This window comes from Typopeltis vanoorti, chromosome 8 (genome assembly GCF_054136105.1).
Source record: "Typopeltis vanoorti isolate ZY-2024b chromosome 8, IOZ_Tvanoo_1.0, whole genome shotgun sequence".
NCBI classification, from domain to species: domain Eukaryota; kingdom Metazoa; phylum Arthropoda; class Arachnida; order Uropygi; family Thelyphonidae; genus Typopeltis; species Typopeltis vanoorti.
Window position 1 is genome coordinate 125067205 of NC_143556.1, and position 27358 is coordinate 125094562.

Consider the following 27358-nt stretch of genomic DNA (forward strand, 5'->3'; position numbering starts at 1 on the left):
AAGATATAATTTAGCAAGTGTAATACAAGCCCACTATAAGCAGGACATATTAAAAAAAGAATCGAAAAAAAAATTGAAATGATTCATTCTGATTATAGTCATGAGAAATAGCAAAGCTAGTGAGTGTCTTAAAGATATCAAGGGTGGTAATTAAATATGCCAAAGATATAATACCTTTGGTGTATCAATATTACATCTGAAAGTGTTGTAGTTATTAGTATTATTTATACCTTCTCTTCTTCTGTCTATAACAATGTTATATGTAAAAAAAATTTGTGAACTATCAAGATGTGGATTCACGGAACAGCACACAACTAGAAACAGTCCCCCTTCCTTTGTGATTATAGAGCAGTAGCGAGTAGAGTTACCTCCTAGTTATCTGTTTGATACTGAAAGTTCGACGTGCCACTGTGCAATTCTCATCATATACACAGTGTATGTTTAAAAACTGGCTAATTAAAAATATTCAGAAGGTTTTCAATTTTTGTATTTTCTGTTCATGCGTGTTCATTTTGATTGTGAATAGTATATATAAATCACAAATCTCTCAGTTAGATTTGTTCTCGCAATCGGAGTTGCATTCGTTAAGATTCCTTGAAATCTTTGTAGAGATTTTTATCAAAAGAGAGCAATTAGTTTGAAATCTTTCATATATTTACTCCACTTTATTTACCAAAGTTTCGGTCATGTTTCTTATATGTATTTCTATAATTTAATCAAGTATTAATTAAAAGTCTGGAAATTGGAGACTTCTTCAAGAAAAAAAAATCATTATTCTGAAAAAAAAAAACTGCATAAAATACAACGTGATGCATAACGAAGAGGTTTAAAGATAAAAATAAATGAAGATAAGTACTGTATACAGTAGATCCATAAAACGAGATGACGCTTTGGCGATAGTTCCTAACCTTTGTGGGGAAGAACATTTTATTATTATTATTATTATTATTAATGTATCAAATAAGAGTGATTAAAAAGTGATTTATGTGTAAAATATTTGTTTTATTCTTTCCATTTTCACCATTAAATAATTGAGGGGAGAATTCTCCAAGTATTCGCATTATTATCCTGAGAGATTATAGAGGGCGCTGTATGGAGTTCTCTGTTCTTTCCTTTGACAGCTGCGTGTGCCAACAGGTTACATCACATAGCTGACTTCCCCGAGTGGATAGCGATGTGCCGACAGGCGCTCCCTGTCTGTGGTGCTTCTGATTGTCATGGTGTGGTAGCAATTCTACGCTTAAGTGAGATATTTTCAAGTGGCAATGGCAAGATATGAGTAACTAGCAATCTTACATTATTCCGATTCGTTGGAAGAAAGTTTTTATTCTTTTCAAAAGCATGAGTCACCGTAAATAAAGTACGTTGTGAAAAGCATTAGGAATGCATCCGTATCCTATGATAAACGAAGTATTTCTGCTTTTTATGATTTCTGTCCGTTGTCATTATATAGTATCAGGCAAGCACAGCGAATTCAATCTGTCGGGGTCTGTAGAAGAAACGAGACCTCGTCCCATTCGTTTGGCTGTTCTGGCCCCTGCTGATGACGATACGCAACCTTATTCACTTCACAGGATATTACCTTCGATACTTTATGCGGTTCGTACACTGGAAAAGCAGGGAGGCCGACGAATGACAGTTCTTTACAAGGACACGCAATGCTCCTCCACTTACGGACCTTTAGCCGCATTCGAATTCTATACATCCGCACACGCAGATGTGTTCTTCGGTCCTCTCTGTCCGTACGTCTTGGCGCCAGTTGCTCGCTACTCGGTAGTGTGGGATTTGCCTTTGTTAACTTCCGGAGGTCAGAATAACAATTTTGACTTAAAGCAGCCGTATTACCGCCTCATGACCAGAATGAACGGTTCCTATTCTCAAATAGGTCTCATATTTCTTCAGGTGCTAGATAAATTCCTGTGGAACGTAGTGGCGTTAATCTTTCATAACTATGAAGATCTCAACAAAGGGAATTCTAACTGCTATTTCACTCTTTCAGCCGTTTACGTTGCTTTAGGAAGTCGGTTTTTTCATAAGAAATTTGATGAAACGAAACCAGATAACGACTTCAGGGCGTTGTTAAAGGAAGTATCGCTTAAAGCTCGCAGTAAGTGGAAAAAATCTTGATATTTTATTTACTTAGTTTCGAAGACCGATGCTTGGTTAAAGGTGCAAATATACAGTGTTTAACATATTTATATATTGCACATATACAATCAAGAACATTCTCAAAACAAAATTGCATGTATTATGTTTCACTTTATTTATTTTAAAGTATTTTAGATTAGTTTTAACACATGCAAATGGCCATCAGAATCAAAATATTTTAGTTTCTTGGAAAGATGAGCTAAACCAAATGGGAAGAAGGGAACAATACTTTTGTTCTAGAAACTGCATTTTTATTTTTCGCTCAAAGATTAAGACAAGTAATTCTAGGATATTATATGCATGGATTCTTTGCATGGTTCAAAATGAATGAACAACTTCATTTTTTTTTAATTTATAAAACAACCTTCGAAAATTGCTTGTCACTTAATTTTAAAGCTGCATCGTCTCACAATCAGCTGTTTGAAAACAGTTGATTTTTAATGATCATGAAAATCAATTGTGTGAAAAGAAATGTTTCACACGAATTATAATTCAACTGAATTATAATTCGTGTGAAACATTTCTTTGAATGCTACTCTCAAACAAGTTGTTCACTTTTTGTCAAATTCCTTTAGATTAGAAGAGATATAGCCTTCACTTTAATAAATGTTATATTCCCTAGTGGCATTAACAAAATCCAGATGCAGCATTTAAGTGCACACAAGGGATCATAATTTAGAGAATTACGTCTTATTTGTTGCCAGTTGTACTCGTATTTTTAGTGATGTTTAGTATGTCTTCGTGGAGACTAGTCATATTTGGAACTAAATGAAAAGGATCAGGATAGGCAAAAAAGTGTTGCAAGCAGTAAGTATATTATTGTATCACAGTCACTCATAAAATGTATAAAATGTCACTCATAAAATGTCAGCCTGTAGTACAATTAGTACTGTATTATTATTACTATTGTGAGTAAGCCTAAGGTCAGAAATTCCAGACGGCTTACTCAGTATAGCAAACAGGGGAATTTTTCATATCACTTCAGGACTCAATAAGCTGGATGTGGTCTCAAACTGGGTTAACGAAATTCATCTTCCTTCACCACTCATCCATGCCTATGATGTGGTTCGAACTAGTAATTTGTTGATTAGAGAGATATTCACCTGATAAATCTCACAAACAATAATGTATCTAAATGAAGTTCGGAAATCTCCTTTAAAGACAGGAATTTATGTTGCACAAAAATGCATTTGGGTAATATAAATACTATTTGAGAAAGGAAATCAGGGAACGCAATAGCGAATATGCGCTACTTGGAAAGAAGTCCACGGACACCCATGGGTAAGGTGCATCGTGCCATGTAAGGAGTCACATGTTTGTAGCTTGTATACATTGGAGGAATATGATGCTCGCAAGCAGTGCTACTGTGTCTGGAAGAAATGGTTGCAAGAAAGTTACTGGGGAGTTTGAAAGCGGCGTTGTGATAGGACGCCATGCTGCATGCACATTTGTTTGGTAAATTGTTGACAAACTGGGCCATCCCCAAGTCAATAATCAGTGATACCATACTGAGATGAAAGCACACAGAGTCGAGTGCTATTGGCAGTGGATTATCCACCATTCAAAACACTCACCGAACGTGACCTTAGAAATCTATGAAGGATAATATGCATAAATAGCCATTCATAGGTCGGCACATTGAATCCACAGTTTCGGGCATCGACTCGAACACGAATCTGCATACAAACAATCAATACCGACGATGATAACAAGGATTTTCTTAGTAGGACCGCAATATGCAAGTCCCTCATTACCCGAACCAGTATGCAGCGTCTTCGTCAGCGGTGCAAAGAGCGTGTAGAGTGGGAGGTGTAAGCTTGGAAAGCTGAGTTATGGAGTGACGAATCACGGTACACCCACTACCGAGCAGATGGGTGTGGCCAATGCCTTGTGAACGTCTCTTACCATAGCGTGTAACTGCAACTATGAAATACAGAGGTGGCGTTGTAATGGTATCGTCCTGATTTTCCTGGTTTGGCCTTCGACCTCTGATTTCGGTGCCACGAACATTGAACTCTGAGAGGTATCCGAATATTCTCTTCCATTGTCTCTTTCAGCAAGGCAATGCACCATATCATAAGGCTACTGCTGTACCTGCGCGGTGTATGTAGACGAACGTCACCACAATTGACTGGCCTCTACAGAGCCCGGATCTTAACCTTAATGAACATCTGTGAGATGAACTGGAGCGTTGTGTGAGATCAAGGGACTTCCGCTCCACAACAGTCCAGAACCTCATTACATCCTTACAGAAAGAATGATGAAAATTTCCATTGATCGCTATAGTACGCTTCTGGAAAGTATGTTTCGTAGGATTGCTGCAGTTATTACCGCGAAAAGTGGTCCTACATCTTCTATTAAGATGGCATCATGGCTGTTTGTTCCTCACATGGTGGTGTCCATGACTTTTTTCCAAGCAGTTTACTTCAGAATCAAATAAACCGATGAGATATGAACAAATTGTTTTGGAACATAAAATAGTTTGAACAAATAGTTTTGGAACGTAAAAAAATGAATAAACAATTTCATTTTTTTAATTTATTTATTTATAAAATAATTACATTTTACTACTTGGATTTGACAAATTCTGGTTTGTGATTTTAAACCAATGATTTTATTTCTACATGACTTCAATATATTATAAAGATATTTACTTTCGTTTCCCATTTGCATGTTTTTCACAAATTGGGGGGAGGGGGGGATAGACTAAACTGTCTGAAAAGCAAATGTTTAAAGAATGCACTGTAGTAGCACTGATTCTACGAAACTTCAGTTACGTAGAATCAGTGCTACTATACTGATTTGTGAACCAGCAGCTAGCAACAATATTGTCATTCCATGCCATGAAAACATTTGTTCCTCAAGAAAAGTTGAAGCATTTTGAATCGCTTGAGTTAATTCAGTAAGCTTTTCGTGGCTTCATTCTGCATGTCTACTGCGTGTGGAAACCCATTTTTTACTATCTGGTAAGCGTTTCATACTCAGTTTAACATAGTAGCAGTAAATGTTTCCATTGCGTTAGATAGAATATTACATTTTGTCAAATTTTATTTTCAGATACATTGATATTTTAATCTAGCTGAAGTAAACAATAAAATTTTGATCCTCATTTTGTATATTTAAGGGTAACAATAACTAGCTCTTATTCTGGTTATTAGTTTAAAATGGATTTGGATATTCGATTATGTATAATATCAATCAGAAAGTATGATAATAGAAATTCACTTTCGTACCTGTAATTTTTCATGCTACAACAAATAAACTATAAACTAGCAAGAAAATATGCTGATTATATTTTAAATATCACGAGGTTTAAATGTCAAATCTGTATGTTAACAGTCCCAGTTATCAATATGATAACTAAAGTTATTTGGGAAAAGCAAGAATATAGATTATAGAGCGCCAGTCTTAACAGTCTGCGACGATTAGCCTTGCAATTCCTAAGTAATTTACTGAGAGAACATCTACTTGCTGGAAAGAATTATCCCTAAAATTAAAATACTTCGGTCACGATCATGCAGACAAACCCCCACGTTAGTGTTAGGAACGTTCCGTTCTTTAAGAGTTGTGCTAAATTCTTCATTTCTGCTTTGAATAAACAGCCCCACCCATTGAAAATAACTGTCTTATCTTTTAAAACTACTAGATCTCTGCTGTATCTAGATCTCTGTTATAAATAAAAGATTTCATCCACATTTATGAGATTTTTTTCTGTGACCTTAATCTTAGATCCTGTTCAAGAGAAACAGGTTACATTGCTCAATGACTCCTTGTTATTCACCCAATTTTATCGAATAATTTTCTATTCTTCTGTCTGTAACTTTAATTTCACCACTCAACAGGGCACAGCAAATAGTCACCATCCTTTCATAGTATTACGAGCTTCTACACTATTTCAGGCAAAATGATTTCCTTATCCTTGCATGTCAAAAAACGCTTCAACATCGCAATTATCCTCTGAGTTGTATTTGCAACTTTTGCTATATTACCTTTAAACTTTAAATTCCAATCCACCAATACGCCAATATCCCTTGCCTCTTCATTTTCTTGTAGCACAACCCCGATAATATAATATAATATGCCGCTGGAACTCTAATCACGCCAAAGTGCATAACGTTACACTTACTAAGATAAAACTGGTAGCCATTTTCGTTTGCCCAAATTTCCAGCCTATTCAAATCATTTTGTAATTGCTAAATATCAGTAGCATCCCTGAATTCCCTGACTATCTTCGCATCATCGGCAAACAATTGCAAGTCTGATGTAGATCCTGCTTGATATCATTAATGTATAGATTTAACAATAATGGCCCAAGGACTGAACCCTGAGGTACACCACGTCACCTTAAATCTGGCAGATTCACACACACTGTATACCACGTTTTGATATCTGTCTGTCGACCATCCCCTGATCCAAGTCTAGAGTTTATATTCCAATCTCATATTCTCCAGTTTATGCAACAGCCTTTCGTGTGGTATCCTATCAAATGCCTTAAAAAATCCAACATTATCATATTGTATCCATTCCCTTTATCCAACTCGGCCGTAACATTGTTATAATATATGAGCAAATTGCTAAAACATTGCCTTCCTTTAATAAACCCATGCCCTTCTTTGCAAAGTATAGCATATTTACCTACCCACTATCTTGTCTGCCCATTTCTGTATGCGAGGTCTTTTAACTCTTTTAACTGCCTCATTTAAGCAATATTTCAAAGAGTCCCATGCATTGCTAACAATTTTCCCATTCAGTAACTGATACCATGGGACCAAAGATAATTCATAATTTCAAACGTTTTAGTTCAGCATGTGACCTGTTTTAATCGGAGCTTCAATACAAGTAGATGCTTCCCAATAAAGTACAGCATAATCACTATCAATAGTCATATTCTTAACAGAGACCCCTTTTGACGCTATGAGCAAATCCAACACTCTTTGCCTTCTAGTCCCTTCTTTCACAAGCTGCTTAAAAAAGTTGTCTCGCAACGATTCAATAAATTCCTTTTCTTATCATGAAATTTTTCTTCTACCCAATCAATGTTTGGAAAATTAAAGTCATCCATAATGATCATTCATTTGGTACCCATAAGGCTAAATTGGCGATGCATTTCTTCGTTCCCTACAACTGAGCCGCCAGGACTGTAGCAACATCCCACCATATATTTCATTCTGTTAACCTCTACTTCACACTAGACAGACTCAAACTCACCGCTACATGGGACATTGTTATTACTGTCATTGTTTTCTTATGTTTCTACCCTAACTGGACTTCCGTTATGTGATATCATTAGAGGTACTCCGCCTCCTCTCTGATATCTCTTCTGCCTATAATGCGTGTAATACATCACCATAGCATATATTACGAAACAGATAGTATTGAATTGGTATATTTTAACTTGAGGTCAAGGAGATTCTTAAAATCCTTTAGGACTATTCACTATTAATAAAAAAAGTATTACTTATTGTTTTAGATAATTGTCTTTCCGTTTGTTAAATGAAATTACTTCAGCTGCCCTCTTCTGTGTTAATATTAATCTGTTCATAACCTCCTCTAATTATCTCAAGAAATCAAACAATATCCAGAATGCTTCTGTAAACCCACCGGTCCTAACATAGTTCCAGAATTAGATGAGTCTTGAAACTATCTAGGTATAACGCTCCCCTCCCCACATTGTTCATTGCAATGAAGTCTATAAAAGCAAACGGATTATTGCAAAGGAAGATTTAAACATGCTAATAAAAAGGACAATGTAAAATTGGCTAATAAAGTTATTTTAAAAGTCATTTATGGAGATTGTAAATGAAATCAGTTATTATTCAACGCTCTCCATTTAAGAGAGCTACTATTTTGATATACCCTTAACTCTCCTGTCTTCCTGCAGTAATTTGTTGCTTCTTGCAATCAAGTATTGAGGAGTGGTTTTACGTTTATTCTTGAACAGCGTTCTCATATCCTGGATGTGTCTTTTCAATCCTCACACTTTCTTGATACTGCACGAAAAATATTAATTTAGATTGATATAAGACTTTCCTCGTACAGACTTATTTAGCGGCTTATCGTGCCATGGATTTCTACAACATGATTTCCTTTAATGTAATTTACACCATTAACCTTAAAAGGGAATCTGCAGTTCCCAATGCGACTAGTGCCTCTGTGGCGCAGTCGCCAGAATAACGCAATACGGCATTAATGGGCTGGTTTTGAATCCGTCTAGAGCACTCCAGATACTTCCATAAATGTGTTTTTTCGTTGATAGTGAGTGCCGGTTTCATATGTAAATATCAATTTCTCTCTCTCTCTCTCTCTCTCTCTCTCTCTAATTCTCTTAGAACATGTTCGGTATTCATAAACATTTATTCTGTAAGTTCTAGAATTTTAATCACGACTGAATTACGTTTCTTCGTGATTTATTCATTATTTCTAGATTTGCTCTCGTAACGGTTGCTAGGAGTTGTTCCTAAAATTTCGACCTGCTAAAATTTTAACTTAAAGTTCTTTTATCGATTATCATATATATCGCATTCATGTTTTCACACTACTATGGATACATTTGCTCTGTTTTAGTCCGGGTAGTAGGCATTACTTCTAGTGATGCCTTGGACATCAGTAGAGGAATTTTTCATCTTCGCTATTATGAGATCTGTCGGATGCGCGACGAATGTGCACAGCCATGCTGAAGACAGCTTCTGACTTATGTGAATAATGTTAACCGTATTATTGAGAAACGGTATTATAGGATCTACCTCCGATTTATGAGATGCAGAGTTAAACGTCCTTCTTTTCCAGAAAATACGGCCTAGAAAAAAAGTCTAGAAAATTTTCTCTAGTAGATGTCTAAAATCAAATCTATAATCTCTTTAATCTAGTATCACAGACGTTACTTGTGGTTACACAGGCATTTTTAAGTGAAAGAATGCAAAATACTTGACTCAAAATATCTAAATATTTTGAATGTACCATCTTCATCTAGCACAGGAAATATTATCAAACATTCACTGTTTATTATTTATTGATTTTGGTTTTATTATGGATAAGTTTAATTAAATAAAATAAACTAATTAGATATTACTAAGTTAGGGTTAAATAGTTCTAGTACTAATGCAATATTTCAGTTCATCGAGATGTGCGAGAAGAAATGAGATGAAAACAGTCTTTGATATAATCCGACAAAATGTTATTTATTGGAGACGACCTTAAGCAAATCTCTAACTAGGAAAAAATAACCTCCTGACCCATTTCATTTTACATCATCCCTACTCGTGAAGGTGTGTAAACATTTCGAACTTGATTATATATTTAGAGATATATAATTTTTTAAATGATTTAAACAAGTAGAATCGTAGTATCACATCGAATGATGAAAGCCATCTACTATTGAAAGGTGTTCACAAATATTTTTGTTGGAATTCTTATTCAGATATATGAAGGGTTGAAAGAGTGCAGTCGTTTTCTGATCAGCAGCAAAGCAGACAAATTAAAAAAGTCAGGTTATAAGCAAAACATCTCTGAAGTCACATTCTGTAATGGTGTCTGCTATTCTGAATGTCAGAAGAACAAAATTTATCTCTCAAACCTTTACCAACTTGCAATTAAAAATAGTATAATAATAAATGTCTCGGTTTCTTACGAAGTAAGTTTTGTTGTTTGTATAGTTATTTTCAGAATGATACCCACATGGATGAAGAAAGTTTAGAAGACATCTCTCCTTTTAAAATCGAATGATGCGCCCTGAAATACTATTAACGTAATTCAAAACAGAATGCCATTCAGGTCCTTTTAATTACATACACTACAATATTAACGTGTGTTGGCTTCTCGTGTCAGAGCCATTATCCTTATTACTTACATCTCACCAGGGAAAGACAGTGTACAGCTAATTCAACGGCGGACCGTTATTATTACAACAGTCTGCATAATAATTATTCTTTAAGCCTTGACGCTGCTGCCTCTGACTCCAATTTTAGACACAATGAAATAACCAATGCGTGCGTGTGTGTCAGAGAGAGAGAATGTCACGCTCTTGTAGTTCAGTTCCATTTGAACATCTGTAATAAATGTACTCAAATGAAACTGAACTGCAAGAGCGTGATGGTATTTCTTGTACAAGATGGGAATATTCCTGATAGTTTTAAGTTGCTTAAAACGTGAATGCGAAACCAAATGAAGAAGTTTCTTATGCATAATAAAACGTTTATTATGCATAAGAAAATCACAAGTCAAATAAAAGAGTCTATTTAAGCATGGTATGGTGACACAGAATTACTTAAAAAAATCATTATAAATTGAATGAACTTTGATGCTTTAGTGTCTTCTTCACAATTTTTCACTCATTGCAATAACCGAAAATCTTTTTCAATTGCTTTAATGAAAATCTCCAACTCCTTGACTACTTTCGAGTGAAGCATAGACTTCACTCGAAAGTCCATATGATGCATGTGAGCGTAATTAAACAAACCATAAGGGAGAAGTTATACAGTATATTTAATTAAGCTGTTTTGTTTCGCAATTCCAAGCATATTAAACATTACCATAATATAGAACAATTTGACCATTTTAGCTATTTAATCTAATTGCTAGAATATAATCAGAATTATATTGTATTTATAGATTACTATAAACGTATGAAATCGTTAAATTTAATGTTAAATAAATTGTTGGCTACTTAGATTATAGTAGTATTTTACTTTTTTTTATCCTCTTTTTTTATTAGAAAAAAGCACACGATAACCTCTACACTGGCTATCAAAATTAAGCAAGCACGACTCGTTCAGTTTTTCATACTTAATAACAATTAAAGGCGAAGTTTTTTCAGAGTATATGTGGGCATCTAAATGATGCTGTCCTGATTCAAAACAGTTCTGTGGCAGCGTGAGCATAACAGTAGATGAAAAAAAAATTAAACTTGACAAGTAAAGCCTGAGTTTCATTCGACCACGCACTCCTTAGAAAAAACGAAGTTTTGATTCTATCAAGAATGAGAAGAAATTTCAATATAAGTTGAGATTGCAGTGATTAATCGTGAGAAACGGAACTTTATGAAGACTTTTCATCAGAAGGCGAGTTAGCTCGCCTGACTGATCACAGGTTTTCCATTCTCAAAGCAGGTAAACTAGCTAGATCTCTCTCTCTCTCTCTCTCTCTCTCTCTCACACACACACACGCAAAATACAATTCAAAGTCTCATAATCTTAGTTGCTTCTGACGCAATCAGTTCTCTTCAGTTTCTGTATTGCCTGAATCTTATCTTATTTAGTTTTTGATGAGATGCTCTTCTCATGCAATTTATTATTTAAGTCACCATTGTTTTACAAAATGTCGCTTAGAGTTTTCGAGTATTTTAAAATAAAATAATATTTCAGTTTAAATTAAAGGATTAGGATGTAGTAAATGAAGAGGCTCAAATACCTACATTTTATAACCTAACTAAACATCTACCAAAAACCAAACTTTAAGTTTCTGATATAACATGTTCCTTTCACTTTTACCAGGGCTTCCTTTTGTAATTTCACCTTGTATTAGTATCTTATAATTCCTTTCACTTTAATTACACTCAGTGCTTCAATCTTAGTTGTCAGAAGACAGAAAGAAACTGAAATAAGTGTCGAAAATTATTGAGGTCCACAGATTCGTTATCGTTTTAGTCGTAATTTTGAAGAATCTGCGTAAGAGTCTTCGGTTTATCATTTGACAAACAAGATATTTATATTTCATTAGCATTCTAGGCGCGTGCCTAAATTTCAAACTATTTTAAAATAAATGCAACTTGGTAAAATAACTTCAGGGAAAGAAATTAGGTAAGGATTAGCACGAGGACCATGCTTTTCCTCATTGTAATGTATCGGTTTTCTCACTGAAGGCGTGAAATGGTATATATAATGCTATTTATTCTGAAGAATCCCTTGATACAAACTAAATTAAATCTCTAATTTTTCTTTCGACTTCACTGAAATTTGACTAATTGGCGATATCTGAAACTCCCTATTTTTTTCTAAATATTCTCAAACTTTCAAAGAAAATGACTTACTTTGTGCCAGCCCCGCGTACATGGTATCCCACTATATCGTTAATGTTTAACTTAGCATCCGTTATCCCTTTGTGAAATATCTGAAAAATATTGAAATTTTTCGCTGGAAAACACTGTTTAGTAATTTTTTCATCAACTTTACGCTGCATGTCCATAGTGACATGCTGTAGTTTGAGGGATCATAACATTTTATCGGATTTGCATTTGTCAGTGGAATCGACTGTTCCATTAATGTGTAAGACGATAATAGTTCCATTTAATTGTTTCTGCTGTGTCCAAAATTGTACTGTTTAAATTTGCTTCTTGACTTCGATACTATCGATGCGTTGCTCTTTAATTTAAAACTAACTTAGAAACAACACGAAATATTTATATGTGAAATTTTATTAATTACACATCCAAGTTTTCTTAATTTATTCTAGAATACTAATAGTCATTTCAAATGTTTGGGGCCAGAACTCCATCAAATTCTTATTTTCGGAAATTTCTTAACAAGGAAAAAATAAACCTGATAGGTGATAATAGATTAATTGAATTCTAAGGTGGTGTTTCTGATGTAATAATTAATCACATAATGAAGGAAAATCTTATTACAAAATCGAAGAGATGCTATTATTCAATAGAAGTTCAGATAATTAGTTTTTTTTTAAATTAAATTGAATAACTGTTCTGAAAAATTTGATATGAATGTCAGCAATAAGAAAAGTCATGAAAATAGGCAGGAACATGGGAATACATGGCATTCTTATTGGACAATCTACAGAATAAATAAAACGGTTCAGCTATTTATATACAATTGCAATGAAGATGACAAGTGACATTTGGAAGCAGAAAAGCAGATATGGAAGAAGAATAAAGAGTGATATAATGGAAAACCAGCTGAACAATTTGTGAAATTAGATAAATATTTAACCAATAGTGGTAGACAAGGCAGCTCTCAAAACAATTTTAAGATATAGGAGAAACAATTAAACCAAAAAAACTGACTCTTCTGGAAAACTGTAGTTAGCAATCTCTTAAAACATCGAATGTAACATCTGAAAAGATTGATGCCAAACAAACAATAGATTCATTTGTAATAAATTTGTTGACAGAAACTGAGAACAATATATTCTACTTAGTCATGTAGTACCTACTTACAATGGTGTCCTGTACAATCCCTTGAAGGAGTAATTCAGATGAGAATTTCAGCAAAAACATTGCTTCGTCATATGCATGTAAAGGACAATTTGCAACTTATCCTTTGAAATGTGTTTCAGGATAAAATTAACATAGTATCGATCATTTGTGAAATCTCTGGGCACGTGATTTAATAGGAGTTCTATCGAGGGCATTGCTTGTCTAAGTATTTCCAGGGGGCCTCAAGCGTAAATTGCTCCTGAACGCAAACCTTGTATCGCAAATGTTTCAGACTCCAGGCGTAATTTTTCGATAAGATATTTCCCTGATACGCACGATATATTGGGGAACTATAGATTGCAGAAGCAAGCTAAAATTAATGGCATAAGGGAGGAATCATAGAGAAAATTTGAATCACGTAAAATATTGGTTGCTTTGTAGTAGTGTTACAACTTGAAGTTAACTTCTTTGCTGATTTGGATTTGAACTGCACGGGCGAAAGTGCCATCCTTCTGAAATTTGCAACTTACAAAATCATTTTAAATACCTACAAAATTAGTTTAATTTTTATCTTCCAAATCCTCTTATTTGATTCTTAGATATATAGGTTACTCAGAGATTTTCTGCTTTGAAAATATCCATAATCGTAAACAGTCTATCATTGTTGAAGTGTCGTTGAAAATATAAATAAACATCATTGAATAAAATATTATTTCTATGAAGATATGACTTGTTTCAAATGCAGTTTTTTTTTCAGTCTTAATTTTTGGTAGTTGATAGACCAAAGATAATCATAAGATGGATGATTATCTTAAGTATATCAAACAGTTTTGTGTGTATGTGCTTATCTCATTCCAAGCAGCAGCCCTCGAATCGAAAATTGTTCAATCCAAACCCTCTCTTACTTTTGGTACAACTAATTTGATTCAGGCTAATCTACTTTGATTAAAATGAATCAAGTTTTGATTTGACTAATTTCAGAATGATATTATGACACTCAAAAACTGTGAGTGCTTATTTTGCAGAAGAGGATCGATTCCCCAGCCAACTCGTAGTCTCAGCTTTACACCATTCTCCCCATACCCCAAGTGATAAGAAAAAGATAAAATTGCATGTACATGATATATCCAGAATTTTCATTGAAAATATTTGTTGCTGATATACCTTAGTTTTTAAATAAATATTTAGATTTAAAATGATAACATTCTTTGGTGGAAACTGTATATTATTAAATAAAAAGACAAAGAAAACTATCTTAGGAAAATGAGTTATATCACCGTGATGCCTGTCTTGGGCCGCTTCCTAATATCTTCTGGAATAGGCTCTCGTTCGTGCTGTATACTAGGAATATCTGCCATCAGAGATTATCTTAATGCTTATTTTATAAATCTAAGAATGGTATGAAAGCACTGCTATCTTTTTTTTTCTTTCATTGGAAGATAGATCTGAATCTTAAAACACTGAAATGGGAACAAATACAACGCTAAAATATGAAATCCTGCACAATTAAGGCCGTGGAATGGTGGAGTGAAAATCCTTGTAGCACCTATTCAAGGTCTTAAAACAGTGGATTTTCATTCAACCTGACGTTAATTATCATTAGATGATAATCCAATCTCCGAACGGGAAGAAATAGCCATGTTTCGAACAAACATGCTGTTTTCGTTTAAGACTTGGCTAACTAAAGCATATGATTGTGATACCTCCAATAAATTTCCGTCCTGTCACGTGTGATTTGAACTTAGACCCCCTCTCTCTAGGCAGATACACTGAGCTTTTGCCACTGGTTATTTATCAGCAAATTATTGAAATACATGTGTTCAGTACACTGCTGCTTAGTGAGGTGTGTTGCTGTTTAAACTAAACGAACTGTTCATTTAGTTTTGTGATCAATAATTATGCTAGCAACTATAAACTCGCTAATTTAGACTTCATCTCCCACTTTTGGAGCAACTACTCTTTATCTGTACATTTCTGTAGAGAGTTAGTGAGTTTTGTTTATAATAAAAATCCGTAGAATTTAAAGACATTTGAACTGTGTAAGAAAACAATCTGTGGAGCATAAAACTGCAAACATTTTTGAGCCACTTTTCAGCTTCAGAGTCACAAACTTTTCTAAGATTCATTGTGAGGCATAGTGACTAAAGTAATTCAGGTAAAAATATTTAATGAACAATATTCCAAATACAAAGTGAGGAATATGCTTATCTCTTTTAATAATGTTATATATTATATTTTTCAAGTGAAGTTTGATCCTGAACATGTTTATATCTACTTACTTCGCTTCGTGTACTGTGTTTACCATGCTATGCTATGTTTATTTACTTTACTATTACCATGTCGTATTACTACCTCGATACTATTCGGTCCGGTACTCATTGGATGGTCTTTTCCTTTATTTCATTGAAATTATGACTGAAGCAGCAAAGGCTATAAAACCAGTGTATTAAGTCTATTAACTGTGTTATTCTTCGTTTTGCCTACTTTACGGGATGCAAATCGTTGTCATCTCCGTATGACACAAGCTGGCTCGTCAATCGAAAATCCCCCCCTTCTAAAGGTTCGTCGATTCGAAGCCACTTCTTAAACCACGCTACCGGCCAGGACGTATATATACGTCCACATTACCATGGATGCGAAGTGCTTATTAAAATTGTAATACCATTGATATTACATTGAAATTTATGATGGATGCGAAGCTTTTGAGGATGCGTATTTGATCTTTAATGGTGGGTAAGGTGGTCAAACTAAAGAGCATCGACATTACCGACCGACCTGCGAAGACCCATTTGTTCAATGACTAAATGGTAACTTTCTCGGAATACTTTTTCATATTTTCAGAATTATCCCATAATTTGAATAAAATTTTACGCAGGTAAAGTACTTACATGTGTATCATACATATATAGCTAAAAACACGGATCTGAGTGCTTTTGTTTTTTACTACAGGAAACAACTTCCTTCAATATTTTGGTCGATTTCTCTCTCTCTCTCTCTCTCTCTCTCTCTAGAGAGTGAGAGAGAGAGAGAGGGAGAGAGAGAACATCACAGAAATGGTGAACTTGTTATAAACTCTGGATATCAAAACTTTGAGTTAAGATAAACTATTTTACTATTTCTTACCAAACGGTGGTTTCATTATGTATATGAAATTCAATCTTGAAACTATCAAAACTAACAAAAGATGACGAAATATCTTTCCTAACTTTCTTGCATTGAGAAATTTCACTTCCGGAATGCGATTATTAAAAATGAAAAAGGTGTTTAAGTATCATTAGTGATCCTACCCAGCCCCTGGAACCAGAAATTCGTCTGATTTCGAAACCAGAAAATGCAGAGATTATATCACATCATGTAATACTCAGTGCATCTCAATAAAAAAGAAAAAGAAAATTGTAGGCTGAGGAGTTATAAATAGAATTAGACTATTTCTTTTTTTTATACTTATTACTAAACTTGGTGCTTATTGAACTCTTGTATAGACGGGATAGAGTTTTCATAAGGTCACCCTGGACATACATCCAACATGAACATCGAACCTAAATCCTGAAGGTTAAAGGGGGGAAAAAACTTATACTCACGCCCAAGTCGAGGTATACGCGTGCAATATACTTTACGCACCAAATAAATACGAAAGACTTAAAGGAATTTCATTTTAGGATTCATAGTTATTTATCACAGGATTTATTGAACTAATATTTAGCTTTTTGGAATTATTAATTATGTCATTTTCGGTTAAAATTAAACCAGTGAAGGCCCAGTTAGATTCTGGAAAGGAAGTGCAGACATTCAAACTGCACACACAACATTTTTGAAGACAAAAACAGATATACTGACTAGTGTGCATTTAGTTGTCTTGAGACATCTTAAAAAAACAAAAACACTAAAATATGATATAGAAAAAATAGAAAACAGAAAATGAAAGTAGAAAAAGCTTCCTGTTGAATCTGAAAGCATAAAAAACTTAAATATATAAAGAATATTTAATAAAATGGCTTGGTACGAGAGAAAGAGGTGAAGAACAAAAAAAAATTACATCTGAGTTGAGTTGCATTGAAATTGCTAATGGCATATTGGAAAGTCTAAGGCATACGTGACGCACGGTGAAGATGGTATTCAGATCGATAGTAGTCTAATATACGGATCGGAACTTTGGATTATGCATAAAGAAACTTAGAACCGGAGGAAGAAATGGCCGTTTTAAGAAAGTTTGGGTGAAGAGGGAGGGGAAGAGAGAGTAGACTAGACGAGCTTAGAACCCATATAAAATATGTAAGATTCTTAGAAACAGAGAACAAAAGAGATTTGTGTGATATGGTCATGTAAATAGGACGAGTGGAAAGACAGCGAAGAAAATACTCTAGTATATCCCACTGAATTAATAAAATTAGATGATGAATAGAATAGTATGATAGAGGTCTTGGAGCAGTAGTGGACAAAAATTAAGGCAGATTTTTTATATACTCGATAATTTTATCAATCCTCACATGCACACAAGGAGATTACAGGAATTTAGTTTCAGTATGAAATTTAATATGATAAAATGTTTTATTACTATCAGAAGAAATGAAAGACTACGACAACAGTGTCAGCGGGGAAAACAGATTTCTATTAGAATGATCAGAGTAGTTATCCATGAGGAAATGCTATTTAGTCAATGTGATTTAATAACTTCCAAGGCTACAGGTTCCTCTTGCATATTTTATTAAAATAATAATCTTCTACATGTTCCGCTCTGTTATAATGGCGTTTTTAGGAAGTTAACAAGGCTTGACATGTACAATAAAAGACCTGGGAACTTCTCACACAATTATGTATTTGAAAAAATACATAATGGGATATTATTCATTTGTGAATCATCTGAAATATTTGGCGTAAGCAGTTCATTGTTGCAAATTGCTTTTAGATAGACACTAGCGTGATGGCGGCGTTATATGTTACATATGAGAGACTTACAAATCTGGTTCCAGAGAGCATATGGCTTCAAAAGATTCCTTTTGAAAGTCGTATTCTCTTAAGGAAAGAGAAGATGACTTTCCTTTTGTCCTTAAGGAAAAGTATCTTCTAGAAAGGTGAAGAGGAGGAAGGAGAATGAATAATTCATTTCATGTCGTTGTATAAAGATGTAGGAAGTGAGTCTCAATTGATCTTTTACTTTTAGGTTCAGCGTAACTCAGGTGTTCGCTTTTAATTTAAAATGTTGTCAGGTTGGACTTTTGATTATATGCAATTTTTATAATATAACAGTGTTTGAAGCCTGTTTAAAATTAAAATAAACGTTTGTACACTCCCACAATGCAGAGTAAGGGATTGATACCTTTATTTGTTTTAAAGTAATTGTATAGGTTTTTCGCAGAGCAATAGTTTAAACCCTTTCTTTGAACAGCCATTTAGACAGATTGTTGGAAAAGAAACAAGTTCATTTTCTTTTTTTTTTTTTTCTTTTTTTTTTTCATTATCTTTAATGATGCATAAAACTATTAAGGTTGTGTTCATTCCTAATTTTTATTGTAAGTGGTGAAGAAAATTAGCATGGAAGTTTCTTTCCATATGTTTGGTTTAGGCAGTGTATCTAAACATATTCATGAGTTTTATGCTAATCAGAAGTCTAAAAATGGAAATTTACTTTCGTTTTGGATCACCAATATTTTTTAACACACAAAATTATTTAGAGATTGTGGCATCAGGATATGTGTCCATATAATGAATATATTTTTTACGTATCACTGTCGTGCATGTGCAGTAAGCATTTGCTCGAAGTTTCCCACGTATAAGGCGACATTGGAGGATCCCATAATTAGACCATACATTTTGGTACAAAATGTGCCTTTCAAAGTGAAAAAGAATGAATTAAGGCTCTGCCGATAGTCTTCTGCTATGTCGAAAACGCATCCTACAAGGCTATCAGAACATTCTAAGAGTGACAGATTATGTCAATCGTTTCGCTTGTGAAGAATGGCATCATGTCGAAAGTGGTTAAAATATCTGAAGGATTGATCAGTGCGTATAATATTTTCTTTGTAAAATGTGTTTTTTTAAGGAGACGCCTAATGTGCTTCTAAGGAATTTGACTACGTATTTAGAGAAAGGTTGACGTGGATGAGCTTCTGTCAGTTACTACTGAGTTCACATTTTTAAATTTCATCTAGAAGTAATGATCTCTTGTAGATATTTAATGATACCCTCCTATTACAGATATTCAGAGAATCAATTTAGGTCATACTTCAAATAAAAGTGCGCTTCGTCACTGCATAAAATCTGCCACGGCCATGCATCATCCACTTCCATGCGCGCTAAGAATCTCAAAGATAAGTCGATTCGCGTGGTCGCATCACCAGAGCGCAATTCTTGAACATGACTCATTTTATAGGGTAAAACTTCAACATATAATGTAGGATTTTTCCACACCGTTGTGTATGCGATATCCGTTTGCCGGGATATTGCTCGTGCACTGCTGGTACGCTGCACATTTGTCATCTCCTGTTCCACAATAGCAGTTGCAACTTGTTCATCTTGTTGGTGATTGATTGGTTGCATCCCCTGCCTACCTGCACTGCTAGAGTTCCAATAGTTTCAAATCGCCGAATCAGTTTGCGTAAGTTTGTTACGCTAATCGGTCCTTTTCGTAATTTTTTCATACGCCGAAAATCACGAAGACAAGTACTGCATTATTGTTCCGCTGATAATAGAGTTTGACTAACAAAGCACGCTCACGTAAGGTAAGAGGCATCGAAAAACAGTTCGTCTACAAATGATAAGAAATCTCACAGGCTTTCCTTTTATTGCATGATCGCTCACAAGAAACGCGATAATGCAAATTAATGCATTTTACTCGGTAAACAGCGCCAAAATTTCCCCTGTCGGCGACTTTTGATACTTTTTTTTTCGTTAAATCGAATTCCCATGTTCCACTTTGTACGTGTAGCGAATATTGGTGTATTTCGTCCAATACATTACTCGCTAGAGGGCTCTGAACACTTGCCGTTATTTTATAATCACCCGATATTATCTTCGCAATGTTTTTTTTTTTTTTTTTTTTTTTTTTTTTTTCCACAGCGAATCCCTAGTTTCAAAAACATTACCGGCAATATTAAAACCTGTACTAGACCACGTTGTATATACAGTAAATTACATCAAGTCAAGACCTTTAAAAGCACGCCTTTTTTTAAAAAAAAAAAACTGCATATCCACGGAGGCCAAGTACGAATCTTTGCTTTTGCAAATTGAGATAAGATGGTTATCAAGGGGTAAAGTGCTAGTCCGAATTTTAGAACTTAAGAATGAATTATTGTCCTTTTTTCAAAATGAAGGTACAGATGCTTTTGTAAAATGTCTTCAAAATGATATTTGGTTGGCTAAAATGGCATATTTAACCGATATTTTTAATTACTTTAACAGAGTTAATACAATATTCAAGGGAAAAATAAAAATATTTTGACATCCACTGACAAATTGTCAGCTTTTCAGGTAAAAAGTATCTCTTTGGAAAAACCGCATATCAGAAAAAAATAAATAAATACAGTAGATATGTTTCCTTCGCTCCATGATAAAAATCGAGGGAATTATTTCCGTTATAACAGAACATTTAACAATATTGGAAGAAAAGATTTCAAGTTACTTTCCTTCCTTAAATACACACAATTATGACTGGACACGAAATCCATTTGACACAGTTAATACATCGAGTTGTGAATTTTCGTTACGAGAAGAGGAACAATTAGTTACCTTGGCAACAGATCGTACTCTAAAAACGAAATTCTCTGAAATAACTCATGAGGAATTTTGGATTTTTGTCGAAGCCGAATACCCAGCTCTCTCCACAAGGACACTGAAAAGTTTGCTACAGTTTTCAACAGCATATTTCAGTGAGCTCGGTTTCTCAATATTAACCGATATAAAAACTAAAACGCGTGAAAGGCTTACTAATATAGACAACGAGAGGAGGGTAGCTATATCACATATTAGACCTGATATTGCTGAAATCTGCAAAAGCCGAACAATTCAAATATTGCATTAAAATAAGTTCAATTTTTATATAAGTTAAAGTCCGTGCATATTTTATTGTTAGTTTTATGACCCTAATACTTTTTGGTGTTCCCCAAATTTTTCTTATAATCAAAAGTGTTCCGTGACTTCGAAAAGGTTAAGAAGCACTACTCTAGAGGATGACAGCAAATAACACTTGGCAAGTTTTGGAGACATTTGTTGGAAGGTTAGATTTTAAGTTTACATTAGAGATTTTAAGAATTGTAAAATTTTAAACTTTAACCATTAATTTTAATTTAAATTAAATTAAAATTAAAACCATTTTAATTAAAATGGTTTTAATTAAAACCATTTTAATCCATAAAGTAAAACTCATTTAGTCGAGAATCAGGTCTGTTCTTGAAAGAATTTTTTTTTTTTTTTTAATTTTTGGATTTTAGTTTATCCCTTCTCTCATGTAGTGTCACTTACTTTTAACCCTACCTCCCCTGTTATGATACTCATAAAACACGTACACGTTTACAAATAAATTTCTGTCCTCCTGTTCATATTCCTTAACAAACAGTTAACCTGTTGATTGAAATAGTGCTACATCTGAAAGAAGATAATATTACTAAATACCTTACTTTTTTATTACAAAATGAAACGTATTATTTTATTTAGTAATCAGTTAATTATTAAGCATCATGCTACAAAATGATAATAGTTACATAGTAAAAATATCCTATTAATCTGTTTAAAATCACACTCTTGATTTTAAACAGATTAATGTTATTTAAACAGGAAATGATCTTTTAAAACTTTTCCACTCCTATTTAGAGAAATATACCAAAATACACAACACATCTGAAAATAGAAAGCAGAAATACCTGAAATATCGTGATGAAAAAAAAAAAAAAAACTGAAGCGATTAATCAAATCAACCAACCGCACTCAAGTACTGTATAAATGATCAAAAAACCTACTAACAGCCGAAATTAACCACTATTTTCAGGAAATGCTTATCAGACAAAAATTTAAATCACAAGATTGCATTGCGATTGCAATACGAACAAGAAAAGGGAGACAAAACAATTCATTAATTCACAGTTTTCTGAATGATATAAAATCTTTAAAGAGAGAGAGAAAAAAGGAATCTAATTCCACACCAATACGAGATTTTGAAGCTGTAAATAGAATTGGAACGAATTAAAATGTTGCTCCCTAGTATTAAAACAAGCATAATCAAAGATAATACCTCGTGGGTTTATTAACACATCAAGGTTTATTCAGCAGTGTTGAAACTCATCAACAAAATATCTGATACCGACATTATTCCTAAACCAAAACCGTGAAGTAATTGCACTCTCTGAACAAGTTAAGAAAATGTTCAAAACCCATAACTCCAGCTAAAAACATTCGTCATTCTTATGTGACATAATCAAAGCAAATTACACGAAAGATTCAAATGCTTTTTGAACAAATTATACTCTACCTGTTATCAGTCAGAACTGAGATTATATATGTAGTATATTTATAGCATTGTTTAGAAACATATATTCAATAAAAAATTTCGGTGGTAGATAAACTTCATCGATGCTTATGAGAGCAATAAAGTTTCATCCTTTCTTTATGGAAAAAAAATTGTTGAGTGTCTAGAGCAGGGTTTTCAGTTTATCTACCTTTTCCAAGGTGCTAATGTACGATAGGTGTTTACAACATTTTTATTGGATGTATTCATATTAAAAATCTTAGAAATGGTATAAAAACATATCAAAGAATCGTTTTAGGTGCAGTCTTATATTCATAAACACTTTACATAGCTTCTTCTTCTTCTTACAGAATTAGATATATGTTGTGCAAACAACAGCGCATTGCTAATTCGCATGATCATCAAAGCCTTGCCTCTCCAGAACGCAATAAAAACCTAAACACACCAACGGTTTTTTCTTAAAAATTCACTCCAAGTGAATAACATTCAAAGACAAATGTGTTTATTAAAACACAAGAACCGGTCACCTCCAACTAGTTGCTACATGTCTTTGCCTCACCATTATCTAGCAACAACACTCGAAACAAATGATAAATACCTGAAGATGTTATATTTACTATTACCTTAAAAGCAATTAACATATTGGTTGCTTTCTTGTTAACCCTTTGCATCATTGCCAGAAAAGAATCCTAACTAAAAAGAAAAGAAAAAAAAATGAAAGGGATAAAAGGAATTCAAGTTTTAAGCAAATTGCTGTCGTAGCATTCAGGAGACATTACTAAGATTCAGCATTGGATGGAATTACTGTTGAAAAAGCTACGACTATGATGTCAACCGGTATATCGGGTTCTGTTAATTAAACGACATACTGACTTCATGCGGTTCGATGACAGGTTGTGATAGGTAAAACTTTGTACTTCCGCGTAAAGCCACTTAACTCACTTTTAGATAAAAAGCACTTGTAAACATTTTTCTGGTTCTGAGCGAGTGAACAAATTGCCTTTTGAAGTTGTGAGTGCATCCATTGCGAATGAATTTAAGAGGAGGTATGATAACGAGTGTGAATGATGTGCGAGCACCTCGATGAATACTTGACTCTCTGGAGATCTGATAATAATAGTACTCAAAGGGAAATAATAAACAGAACACACGCTCTGTCCTTTATGCGCTTAAAGAATTCGTACTCTTCATAAACGCTCTTCAAGCAAACACGAGTATAATTAAATTATCCTAATGTTGCATTTCTTGGCATTCGCTAACATTTTCTTTCCGACCGCAAATTTATTTTAATTATTTATTTTTCCCATTTTATCATAATGGGAAAAACAAATACATTTAAGCAGTATATGCTTCATTTTATATCACTGTATTTTACTTCATTTTTTTTTGAAACATTTTTCTTACGAAAAAAATACAATGACTCTTTTCTTTCTCTTTTTATTCAATCTTTATAATTACACTACATTCTCTTTTAACCACCTTACCGGCCATTATGAATCAAATACGCATCCGCATACGCTTCGTATCCATCGTATATTTCAATGTAATATGAATAGTATTACAATTTTAATATGCACTTCGCATCCATGATAACTTGAACGTTCGTCTATAGACGTCTTAACTTTTCCATTACAGTGATCTCAACGAACTAGAAGTTTTGAAAATTGTTGAACTTTTTAACTATTCGGGTTGGTTTCCTCAACCATACCTTAGGACTGGTTAAGCCCTCCTAATGAGGGATTAAGTATGCATTTTATGACTGTAGATCACCGGCCGGTTTGTCTGTTCTGAAGGACGAAAAACCCGAGTTTCCATAATGAAAAAACTCTCTACTTCCTTATGAGATCGGCTAACTCACCTGTAGTCGAAAGAAACCAGATAATAAAACCAGATTCCCGTTTCTGGACGGAAATCGAACCCAGGTCTTTCCTACTAGAGGGCTGCGTATATACCAGGGATGCACAAACCTGTTAAGGCCGAAAGCCGCATAGTTCCACTGTTATTTTTGGGAGGGCCACCAAAAAAAAAAAAACTTGAAAGTTATCTACCATATATTGTTCATTTTATTTATACCTATCATAATTGTTACAAAAAAGGTAATAAAAAGTAAGTGAATTTAATTTGATTCGTGACATTGCATTGATTTGACAATTGTTTTGATATTTAGTTCGAGTTTTGCAGTAGCCAACCGCAATATTGATTCTCAATTTTCATCAGTCAAGCGGTTCCAATTTTTCGATTTCTTAATATTCATGACTGAAAAAGTTGGTTCACAAATATATGTTGAGTCAAAGAGGCTTGCACATTTAATGCATCATCTAGCAACCATTTATAATTGTTTTTATCGACATAACGGTAGAAGTTTAATAAATTACCTTCGTTAAATTTATTTCGCAGGCTCTCATCGTCTTGAATATCGATGAGTTCAAGCTGTACTGATTCGGGTGCATTTTCGGGCAAAATGGCAAAAGGATTGCTAAATAAATCTAGCAACGGTTTCACTTTTTTAAAATCAGAACCTCGATCCTTGAAAGCTGATATCAAGTTATCAATCTTTTCAACATACACAGTTTTGAAGTTGACATTGAACTTTTCAGAAACTTTCTTATAATTAGGAAAATGGATGTAATTCCCTGACTTCAGTTGAATTTGAAATAGATTTAACTTGCACTGAAAAGACAAAAGTTGAGTAACCAATTGATCTTTGCCCTGAAGTCGCGTATTTAACGTATTTAAATGATTAGTAATGTCAACCAGAAAGGCTAAGTCACATAACCAATCCGGATTTTTTATGTCAGGGACGTTTTTGTTTTGTTTTTTTTTTCAGTCATGAAGATTTCAATTTCATCAATTAAATTTAGGAACCGTTCCAATGTTTGTCCACGACTTAGCCATCTCACTTCTGTGTAAAAAAATAAGTTACCATATTCACTTTCAATGTCTTCAAGAAACGTTTTAAATTGTCGATGATTAAGGCCACGGATTTTATAAAATTAATAGTTGAAACCACAACTTTCATGACATGTTTAAATCCAAGTTTCTTAGGGCACAAGCTCTCCTGGTGGATTATACAGTGGAATTGTGTCTTCCCAAATGCTGTTTCAATAATGTTACCAATCCAGAATTAGCTCCTATCATGGAAGGAGCTCCGTCAGTCGTGATACTTGATAATTTTGTCAGATCTAAATCAATTTTGGAACACTGTTCCAAAGCCCAGTGAACATGTCATTACCTTTCGTTTCATCTGACAATGAACTCATTCCAATCAGCTCCTCACTTTCCTCAAACTATTGCGTTATTCCAGGTGCAAATATTAAAAACTGGGCTGTGGAAGTAATGTCAGTTGATTCATCAATAGCTAATGAAAAATAGACAAATTTCTTTGAATAAGATGTTAATTGGTCCTACATTGCAGTAATTCTTCTTTGTACAGTCATCCTGTTTAACTGAATTTTCTCAACATTTTTGGCTGATTCAGGACAAATTTTTTAGCAGCTATCTCAAGACAATCTTTAACGAAATCTCTGTCTGTAAATGGTCGGCACCTTTTTGCTATAAGGCGAGATATTTCAAAACTTATTTCTGTTGCGATTTCCGCATCTTGAATAAGTTTTGTAAACAGCACTTGCTGACCTGTCAATTCTCGTTTCAAAAATGAAATCTTTTTTTACTTAGTTCTTCGGGTAGATTTGAAAATGTAGAATGCAGACTTTCATAGTGTCTCCTTATGTTGTATTCTTTTGGTATGGCTACAGCACGTTTGAAAATCAAGCACACGATATTATTAAACGACTGCATAAAACCATATTTTTCGGTCCAGCTATCATGAAACTGCCGTTTGTCATCCTGTAGTTTGCGTTTCCTACTTGGCTCTGCTTTATCCATTGTAGAATGTATTTTTTACCGTTTCCTAGTGGTGATAATTAATTGTAGCAACCGCACCTACGAAAACAAAATACTCATATGACAAATAGATGAATTATAAAATGTGTTCACATTATTACTAACCGATTATCGTAAGTAGACAGGTGATTGTGACGTCGCAGCTACTTTGCTTTGCGCATGTACTATTTTTAAAAATTACCTATCGTGTAACTTGTTAAAGTGAAAATAATACACGGTGAGGTGGGCCGCCAGCAAATCAACGGAGGGCTGCATGCGACCAGCGGGCCTCGGTCTGTGCATCCCTAGTCTATACTGACTGAGTCCGGAGTCTGTATTGTTGAGCTAAAACAATGAAGGAAATTATTTTTACTAAACTAGTGTAATGTGAACTCCACTGAATATATAATTTTATAAGTAACAAATCTCACTGTGCAAAATTTTATTCGGTTATCGCCATATGAATGTTTCTTCTTTAAGATGCTTAATGTTAAGGAGTAATCTTAATATTAATAAACATTAATATTAATATTTATTTGTTGATTAAATTTCTTCGAAATTTTAAAGAAAAATAAAATTTTGAAGAAAATAATTTCGGATGTTGCTTAAGCTCGCCTAAAAATGTATCACAATCGGAGTGAGGGGATATTTCTTGGATAGGCTTTCCCTGCAAACACAACTGCTCAAAGTTCTCACCTTTTCAAGCTGCCTTGGCCAAATTTGGAATA

At 34.0% G+C, this 27358-nt stretch overlaps 1 protein-coding gene across 4 annotated transcripts in view; it reads left to right on the forward strand.

The window, feature by feature from the left end:
- The first annotated feature begins 1244 nt into the window (after positions 1-1244).
- LOC150104333 (atrial natriuretic peptide receptor 1-like) overlaps positions 1245-27358 on the forward strand; it is a 263087-nt gene continuing 236973 nt past the window's right edge. For all 4 annotated transcript variants that reach the window (XR_016548692.1, XM_090396922.1, XM_090396924.1 and 1 more), the window contains exon 1: positions 1245-2107. Coding sequence is in view for 3 of the 4 variants with exons in the window: in XM_090396922.1 (XP_090253048.1) it covers positions 1384-2107 (724 nt within the window). In the remaining variant the exon portion in view is untranslated. The remainder of the gene's footprint in view (positions 2108-27358) is intronic.